This window comes from Paramormyrops kingsleyae, chromosome 10 (assembly GCF_048594095.1).
Source record: "Paramormyrops kingsleyae isolate MSU_618 chromosome 10, PKINGS_0.4, whole genome shotgun sequence".
In the NCBI taxonomy this organism is placed as follows: domain Eukaryota; kingdom Metazoa; phylum Chordata; class Actinopteri; order Osteoglossiformes; family Mormyridae; genus Paramormyrops; species Paramormyrops kingsleyae.
Genome location: NC_132806.1, coordinates 22,639,904 through 22,648,622, shown reverse-complemented (window position 1 = coordinate 22,648,622; position 8,719 = coordinate 22,639,904). Strand labels below are relative to the sequence as shown.

At 41.6% G+C, this 8,719-nt stretch overlaps 2 protein-coding genes across 4 annotated transcripts in view; one reads left to right on the top strand and one right to left on the bottom strand.

The window, feature by feature from the left end:
• Window positions 1-1,337: 1,337 nt before the first annotated feature.
• tstd1 (thiosulfate sulfurtransferase like domain containing 1) lies at window positions 1,338-2,846 on the top strand. The gene is made up of 4 exons (XM_023842752.2): window positions 1,338-1,508; window positions 2,025-2,144; window positions 2,221-2,383; window positions 2,626-2,846. Exons 1-4 carry the CDS (start codon window positions 1,496-1,498, stop codon window positions 2,678-2,680), a joined length of 351 nt encoding a protein of 116 aa, XP_023698520.2. The 5' UTR covers window positions 1,338-1,495; the 3' UTR covers window positions 2,681-2,846.
• Window positions 2,847-4,806: 1,960 nt separating this feature from the next.
• LOC111859871 (latent-transforming growth factor beta-binding protein 3-like) overlaps window positions 4,807-8,719 on the bottom strand; it is a 47,402-nt gene continuing 43,489 nt past the window's right edge. For all 3 annotated transcript variants that reach the window (XM_023842984.2, XM_072717525.1, XM_023842986.2), the window contains 3 exons: window positions 8,087-8,176; window positions 7,814-7,942; window positions 4,807-6,162 (listed from right to left, as the gene is read on the bottom strand). In XM_023842984.2, the coding sequence (XP_023698752.1) occupies window positions 6,014-6,162; window positions 7,814-7,942; window positions 8,087-8,176 (368 nt within the window). In that variant the 3' untranslated portion in view covers window positions 4,807-6,013. The remainder of the gene's footprint in view (window positions 6,163-7,813; window positions 7,943-8,086; window positions 8,177-8,719) is intronic.

The following is an 8,719-nucleotide window of genomic DNA, read 5'->3' as shown; positions in this document are numbered from 1 at the left end:
AAACCATGGGGGTATAACCACAAATTAGTTGTTTCTACTCGAATGTACCCGAATGCCCGGCAACACTCCGCATAAAATTCCATATCGCTGATGTCTTCCGTCGCCATGCCGTCTCGTTACGGGGGGGCACTTACGGTCTATTACTGTAACGGAGCCGGGATTTGAATGTTGCGCGCACTTACCCACTTTGGTATACATTATCGCAAGGCCAGGCGTCTCGCGCCCGTAGAGGATTTTAACTGCAACATAGCAAACGTCGCAGTGCTAAAGCAAATTTATAAAGCATTAAACATATAATGTATTCTTTCTACAAAATATATGTGCTACACAGAAACATAAGACTGAGATATGATATTAAAGCTTCTGGGCTTTGGACGTAAATGTCCTGATCCAACTGAAAAATTCTGTAATTATGAACAGCCCAGCACTAGCCTGAGCCTGTAGGCCAGCATTCATAAAAACTCATTCACCTCGGTTCACCACCGGGTTATTGCATCGAATTTGCCGAATCTGTAGCCTCTCTTTACAGGTGCAGCAATACGAATTAAGTAACAGTTAAATATTAATTTTATTTGTCATTACATTGTTTAAACTGACACAGCTCTTTTGGCTAGTTTTAATCTGGCCACGTCGCATGTAATTTGTAACTGGCAAGCGGCCTGTACTTGGCAAGCGGCACCTTCAGACGGCTTCGACGTGGATGTTCAGCGGTATCACGCGTATTCGAGGTTCTGCCGAGTCTTTTCCAAAATCACCACTGTCCTTTATAGCCGGCGCGTCACCATCAGGTACGAAAACATACAAATGTATGTTCGTTTAGTGGCAAGTAACCTGTTTATTACACTACGACCCTCATGAAATACTGTTAATATTGTATGTAACCCAATAAACTCCAGTTGATTATATCTGCTTATCATACCCGTTTCCGCAACGCGCCTGAATTTCGCATTACTGAACGTGGTTTTATTTGTGTATTTGTAACTCTCTTCTGATTTTCATATTTTTATATAGACCTTTGCGTCTATTGGTAAACATTAAATACATATTTAACATATCCTCCTGAGACCCCACCCATTCATTTATGTCCATTGTAGTGGACATTTTGTTTTTGCATCTATCTTTTCACTGATGTATAAGGACACGTATTTATTCCTGTTGTACATGCTGTGAAATTAAAAATAAAAATAAATTAGAAAAAATCTAAATTGTAAGATGTCTTATTTCCTCCAAAGACAAATAACCTACAATTGAAGGACACTTTTTTCCTTGGGTCTCAGGAGGATACAGGCTCAGTTTTTCTTGTTTAGAGACAGAAGGTGACTCCCCAGTAGCTGGGGATAACTGGGGCGGTACTTCAAAACAGGAAGCGTGTCGAATCGAAACTTGGTAGCTGGTAGCCAACAGCATAATAATCACCCTGATGCAGACATATTCTTATGCTTATTCGAGCTTCAAGTGTAGCCTTTAACTGAGGATACCGCATTCACAACCTCCAATGGATAAAAAAGGTATTTCTCATTCTTCTGACACAACATCTGTAATGGTGTTAGTTTGCAAACATTATCCGTAACGTACAGCTTTATGTGCGGGCAAATGTTGACACTAAACTTAAGTTTAGGTATCTGCGAAGTTTGTAACCATGCATACTGAAAGATATAAAAAAAACCTCAGATTTGCGATCAGGCATAATTCGGAATTCTATCACTTATATAATATAAAAGGCTATTTGCCGATAACGAACGTTTATTAACATATTATTTTCGCAGTATATCGTGTTAAATTGTATTTCTGTGTGTTATTCTGTGAAGGCCTGCTTATATGAAATCACGAAATGAAAAACGACTTTACAAATATCGTGTTACAAATTACTTTGTTGCTCAGCAACTACGTTTCCCTTGCTGTTGTCAGTTTCAGTTTTATCTGATGTGACGTGAACGCCCGCGTCACGTGGTACAACGAGTTACATAGGCAAATATATAAGTGCAGTACTTTGATTTGTGTGTAATAAACAATTTGTGTCCCAGAGATCTCTCATAGTGAGCTCAAAGCTCTCATAGGGAAGAGTCCAGATTTATTGTTGATTGACGTACGCACGAAAGAGGAGGTGGATAAGGGAAAAATTCCAGGATCCATCCACATGCCTGGTGAGTTATTAATATTACTATTATCAATTTATTCGATGCATTTCAACAAAATGGTGATGGTTTTTCCCCCCCACAGTGGATTCTGTAGATCGTGATCTAGCCTTGGACCCAGCAGCCTTCCAAGCAAAGTTTGGGGTTCAGAAACCATCGCTAGATGCCCCAGAGCTGGTCTTTCACTGTCAGATGGGCCGTCGTGGGGCCTTGGCTGTAGAGAAGGCACATGCCCTTGGGTTCACAAAGTAAATCTTCATTTTACTACTAATATATGACATTAAACATTTCATGTTCATAATACCTTGATTGCTATGCACTTTTCATATTATTTCATATTTAATTCCTTGAGTCAGTGTAGTTCATATATGTAATAGATCCACCCATCCATCCACCCATTCTCCACAACCGCTTATGCAGGACAGCATCACAGTGATATGAGATGTAATCTAGTAAGTGCGCTGATCATATCTGCTTATCATCATTTCAGGGCTCGTAACTACGCAGGAGGGTACAAAGAATGGTCTGAGAAAGCGGGGAAGTGAGTGAAGTGGCACGCAGAAGCACTCCTGGCTTTCCTCGGAAAGCAGCCCTGCACTGCAGAATTAAGTCTCTGCCTTTTGTACAAGGATGGCATTTCTCTATTTTATTTTTACTGTGAAGATGTACTACTACGGTAGACGTTTACAATAAAACTATATTCTCAGGGTTGGGAAGTGTCTCTCTTTGGTCATTCCTGTGTATATGTGAAATAAATGAATGGCTTTCACTTGTTTATTGCCCAGTGTCATTCTGGGAATGATGCATCTAGTTTTGCACACGCCTCCAACAAACACAGTGGTCCTCTCATTAACCTGTTGATAGTATCCTTCAGCCTTGGTTTCTTGTCTCTTTGAATTATGCATTACCTTAACCTGTCAGCGGCCAAAATCTGATTGTAATGGTACATTCCTTAGTATGATAGAACAGGTTCTTCCATGCAGTGCTCATCTGGAATGTGCCAAATGCCGAGATGTCTGTCTCCATGTTGTACCGTCTGCTCTTTCAACTGCTTTGAGCAATCTCGTAAAAATAGTTATGACAATCAAACATTTAGGGTAACTTGCCAGTTATATATCATACATTTTTGCTGGAGGATTCAAATCCTAATCTGCAATTTGTGTAATTTAAAATTTATAATAAAATCACATGGACATTAGCCATTATAATGATGCCTAATTGCCCTACTGATTTTTCAGCACTAAAGTACATCACTACCATACTGGAACCGTGTTTCTTGAAAGATTAATACCAAAATATCAAGGGTACTTAGAAGTCAAAACCAGAGTGACTCTCCTCAGGTGATGCATAATGTTGTCATGAGTTATGAGGTTGCTAAGCAACCTCATAATGATGAGCACAAACTGTCATATGGGAAATGTGCAAGTCTTTGTAGCTATATCAAAAGTTAAATGATGTAAATCATAGAAACATACAGGGATTTTACTGAATATCAAGACCCCATTGGTGCTGGAATTATTGGAATTATGAATGTTACCTCTGATGACTCATACCACGTTTGGGTATTGGGTCTTAGGTCTCTTATGGTTTCATTTATCCTCTGTAGATTATGATGCAATAGTTACATTCGTGGGAATATTCCATACTGCACCTGGTTAATCCCACTTCTACATAACATGTTTGTGAAGACAATACTTTTCCCGGTCCTGTCCTGGGCCTGCCACATGGGGCCACTCTGCCCCAAAGCTAAAAGGTAATCAACTATCAGGCAGCCATGCTGAAATATCGTCTGGAAAATGAATCAAAGTTTCTACGATATCCAGCATAATGACAGTTATCTGCTTTAATCCACTTATAGTTCCTTGCCTCCAAAAACTGCACCATCATTATTACACACCAGTCTGTCTTCCAAAATAAAGCACTTTAAATTCTGTTGTGTTTCTTATTTTACTTTTATAGGCACTATATTCCAGGAGTATTACGATTATGTCCTTTCCAGGATTTTGTTTTCAAAACATTGCCATTTTGTGCTTTCCCTGATTTCTGATAAATAGGTTCTATCTGGTACATTAAGTAAAATTTCACAGACTCATTCACCGATTACTTTAAGGTCCACAGTTCTGTGGGACGGCTGAAATCCTTTTCTTTCATTCTGGCAGACAGATGGCAAAGATGTGAATCCTATAACCAGAGAAGCCAGGCTAGTTTCCAGTCTAGACAATGTCCTTTTGGTCATTATGACCGATGGCTCCAAGCTGCAAGAAAGTTGTTATTCACAGGAAGGTATGAAACTGGCAGGGTTTTCTGCGTGATCCAACTGAACCATCAGGACTTATGAGCTACAGACGGCATGTGGGGGGGGGGGGGGGGGTCACACTGATCTGTCCAATTGAAGGTTAGATCTTCAGCATGGAACCAGACAACTTTAGTGTGAAAAGGTAGGAGGGAACCATGTGCCAAGGAAACACATATATTCACATGTCCATAAGGGTCATTATGGGATGTTGCGGTAGCTAAGAGTTCTGCCTGATTGTAGGAAGATGAAAGCAGCACGGAATATTGCCTTCTGTTGTTTCCATGGTGAGTTAAGTGTTGGTTTCCTTTGAAGCAGAAAGGAAATTTTCTTTATGATGCTTTAAATTCTTAGGGAAGAAAACACAAAAGCGTCCAATTTGAAAGTCGAAACGTTTCCATTTATTTTCTGTTACTCGTCAAAGCTTCTTGTGTCTGGTTTTTGAATTCTCTTTCCTTGATTCACACAAAGTCAGTTTGACAATCAACTGAGGACCTACCAAATTTACTTTAACTGGGTGTTAATTCCCAGCCCTGAACCAATTTGGTTATTTCCAAACACACTTCTAAAGATCTTCAGCTATTCCCATACATAACTCCATCTGATCATGCACTTGACTCAGAACCTTGTGCTTTCTTAAAAATTAAAGCTGTTTTTTAGAGCCAGGTGGATAATCAATATTGTCATATCAAGATTTCCTCATGTCATATTTAACATTCTTTTACACTTTTTCCCTAAAATTACAGCAATCACATCTATAGCAGTGCTTATAATAAAAATAATAAAAACTGTCTCAATTTTATGAGGACGAGATGTTAAATGTAAACAGAGAATGACTAGACTGGGAATACTGGGAGTTTTCTGTTCATTTTGTTTACATACTCAACAGCGGTAACCTGGGAAATCTATAACATGTAGCGCAAGTTTTACTTTGTAGTTTTACAACATCAGATCGGGTTTCTGCTCTGTTGGTAAGCGATCTTATGGTTCAAGAAGTTGCCAAAGCAGAGCTTTAGTTTGGAATGGGCAAGGATGAAGTTCCCAGTTGGATGAAAGTATCTTATGCACAACTTAAAAGATGAAAGTTACAAGATGAAAAAAGGAATGCCGGCATTCAGAGAGAGGTACTTTTTCCCTGAAAATGGATGTCTAAGAATTTAGATATCTCACCCTCCAATACAGGCCAATTAGGGTGAAGGTGCTGTAACGAGATGTACTGACATGTTTCAGATTGGTTAATAGGTGAAGCGACTGAGGCAAAGGTAAGAAACTGCAAGGAGTTGCCACACTGCAGGTAATCCCACTGATCTGGGAAGAAAGAACGTGATTAAAAACAAGAGGAGAAGAGATTGAAGGAATATTGGTCATTGTACTTTATCTTATTAATTTGAGTAAGGCCAAACATATCTGAGGAATATTTGAGGAATACAAAATTAAACTCAAAAGGGGACTTAATGTAAAAACCAAGGCTGAATTTAAGGTCATGTCAAAGATGGCAGAAAGCAGGGGAAGAGAGAAAAAGGAGAAGTCCACAGAAAAGGACAGCGTAGGTTAGACGGCGTGGGGCGGGGAAGCGTGCCCCATGTTACGACGCATGCGGACGGACACAGAAGTTGGGCCTGCGGGCCGGAACAAAGCCAGACTTGCAGATGCACTTGAAGGAGCCCACAGTGTTGATGCAGCGGGCGTTCTTGCAGGAGTTGCGGAGACCCAGTTCGGCGCACTCGTCGACATCTGCGAGGGAGAAAGCTACGGGATGTGAACTGGACCAGGGCTCCATGTGTATTGATTCTTAATATTCACACCGATGGACTAGAGTCTTTCATATCATTTACATTTAGACATGGAAGCAATAATATAGAAAAAAAGAACAAAAAAAAACAGCACATGAATGTCAACGTAGACACACTATGCTTTACTTCCAGATTAATACAGATCAATTATTTTTATTGTCTATCTTATATATCAGAGGTCACTAACAGGCGGACCGTGGTCCGGGACCGGACCCAGAAGCTGTCCGATATGGACCCGGACCGACAACATTAAGTTATTATTTAAAACCTGACGGGTTCTATTTTAACCGGCGCAGCGTTTGTAGTCGTTTCGGTAGTGGTTTAGCAGTAGAGCCGCCGTTTCCCACGCCAATGAACGTCAAATGCCTTTGACCGCCAAGCTAGACGTAGTTCAGTGTATGCAGCCCTTTGTTTGCTAATGTGTCATTAGTGTTAATAGCAGCAGCGAATCTAACACCCACAACCAAAAAGCCGTAATGTTCCTAACAGAGTGACTGGTCTGTCCTGAAATCATACAGCTGAGAAGTTTTCAAACACAGTATGTATTATATATCATGTTCATTGAAGTTTATGCTTTTTAACATATGTATAAAGTAATGTTATCTGTTATATAAATAAACTCAGGTGAAACAAAAAATGTACGTTTTCATGGCTGCCAAATCTCAAGCATCGGGCATGACACTCACGCATTCAGACTCACGCTGGAAATCTTACGGCAAAGCTACAGTATATTATTCCATTATAAAACCTAAAATTAGCTACATCAAAGGTGTATTTACATGGTTAAATGCAAAAGCAGACTATTTACAAGGTAAGAGCTGTTACATGTGTGTGCAGACATCTCAAATTGAAAATCTCACTCCAGTCAGCTGGCCGAAGTTCTATGTCACGTGACAATAAATATTGTCAAAATGTTTTTGAATTGTACCGAATTAATTTGATTTGACAGTCAGGTACTGATTGCATGCAATGTTGATACAACTAAAAGGCTATTTAAATATATATATTACACTAAATAGTTAGACATTATGATCTTCCGGACTTTTGCTTCAAGAAATTTTCTCTAACTGGTCCTCTTTAAATTTTAGTTGAATACCCCTGTTATATATGGTCTGCATTTTTTCAATGCACTTGAAGCCAACACTTTGGGACCTCCAAATCCTGGTAAACAGAATCTGCTGGGTGAAACCGTGACAACGGGAGTCCGGCGGGTATAACCCTGGCAACGGGAGTCCGGCGGGTATAACCCTGGCAACGGGAGTCCGGCGGGTATAACCCTGACAACGGGAGTCCGGCGGGTATAACCCTGACAACGGGAGTCCGGCGGGTATAACCCTGACAACGGGAGTCCGGCGGGTATAACCCTGGCAACGGGAGTCCGGCGGGTATAACCCTGGCAACGGGAGTCCGGCGGGTATAACCCTGGCAACGGGAGTCCGGCGGGTATAACCCTGGCAACGGGAGTCCGGCGGGTATAACCCTGACAACGGGAGTCCGGCGGGTATAACCCTGACAACGGGCGTCTGGCAGGTAAACCATGCATTTGGAATGAAAAGTATCACACACTGTGGCCTTTGCCAATGCCAACTTGCCTGTGCATCGCGTCCTGGAGTGGTCCAGCCGGAAGCCAGCATTACACTCACACATGGTGCCCAGGTAGGAGCGCACACAGCGACCGTTGGCACAGCTGCACTCATCCGAGTCCTCCTCTGAGCTGTCTCCTTTTCAGCAATGGTATTGTGTCATTTCATGTCTTTTAATAGCCAATGTCAACAGTGAAATGCATCAATTAACATATTTGAAGACACCCCCTCGCAGCTGAAGGGTTTGACATGGCAGGGGGGATTTGGACAGGACACCGTTACCTGGTTTGTAGTTGGCGAAAGCCGCCAGGAAGTCCCCTTCACCATCAGAGTCCGTTTCCAGGTGCATCTCACAGAGGCGACTGAAGATGACTGAGGAGAGACACAGAACCAGGCTTCAAATGACTGAGGAGAGGCACAGAACCAGGTGTCACATGACTGAGGAGAGGCACAGAACCAGGCGTCAAATGACTGAGGAGAGGCACAGAACCAGGTGTCACATGGCAAGGAACTCATCCTAACTGACAAAATGGCTGCTGAATGAATGGCCAACTGATATAATACTTACAGTGAGGTGTGCTTATAATTAAACGACCCCTTTATGGTTCTGCTAGAACCCTACATACCACTGAATCACCTTATTAAGCGGAGAACATTTTGCCAAGGATGCCTACATAAGCTTTTGTTTCGTCTGGGGGCACTGGTTTGTGTGAGGATTCATCTGGGCAGGACAGCATAGAGAACCATGTGGTGGAGGAGCATAAGCAATATAGATCTTATTTGGGTATGGAAGTAGAGATGGGTTTAACGGAACAGTAGAGGAGCAAAGGCACAAAAATCTCAGCATCAGCGTGGGGGAAACTCAGATAACTAAATGGACATAAGGGTCTTAAGAAGTGCTACAGTGAGGTGGGG

Excerpts from the sequence above, each read along its gene's own strand:
- tstd1 (XM_023842752.2), top strand. Across the intron at positions 2,145-2,220 it reads AGGATCCATCCACATGCCTG|TGGATTCTGTAGATCGTGAT; the intron begins GTGAGTTATTAA and ends TCCCCCCCACAG. Across the intron at positions 2,384-2,625 it reads CATGCCCTTGGGTTCACAAA|GGCTCGTAACTACGCAGGAG; the intron begins GTAAATCTTCAT and ends TCATCATTTCAG.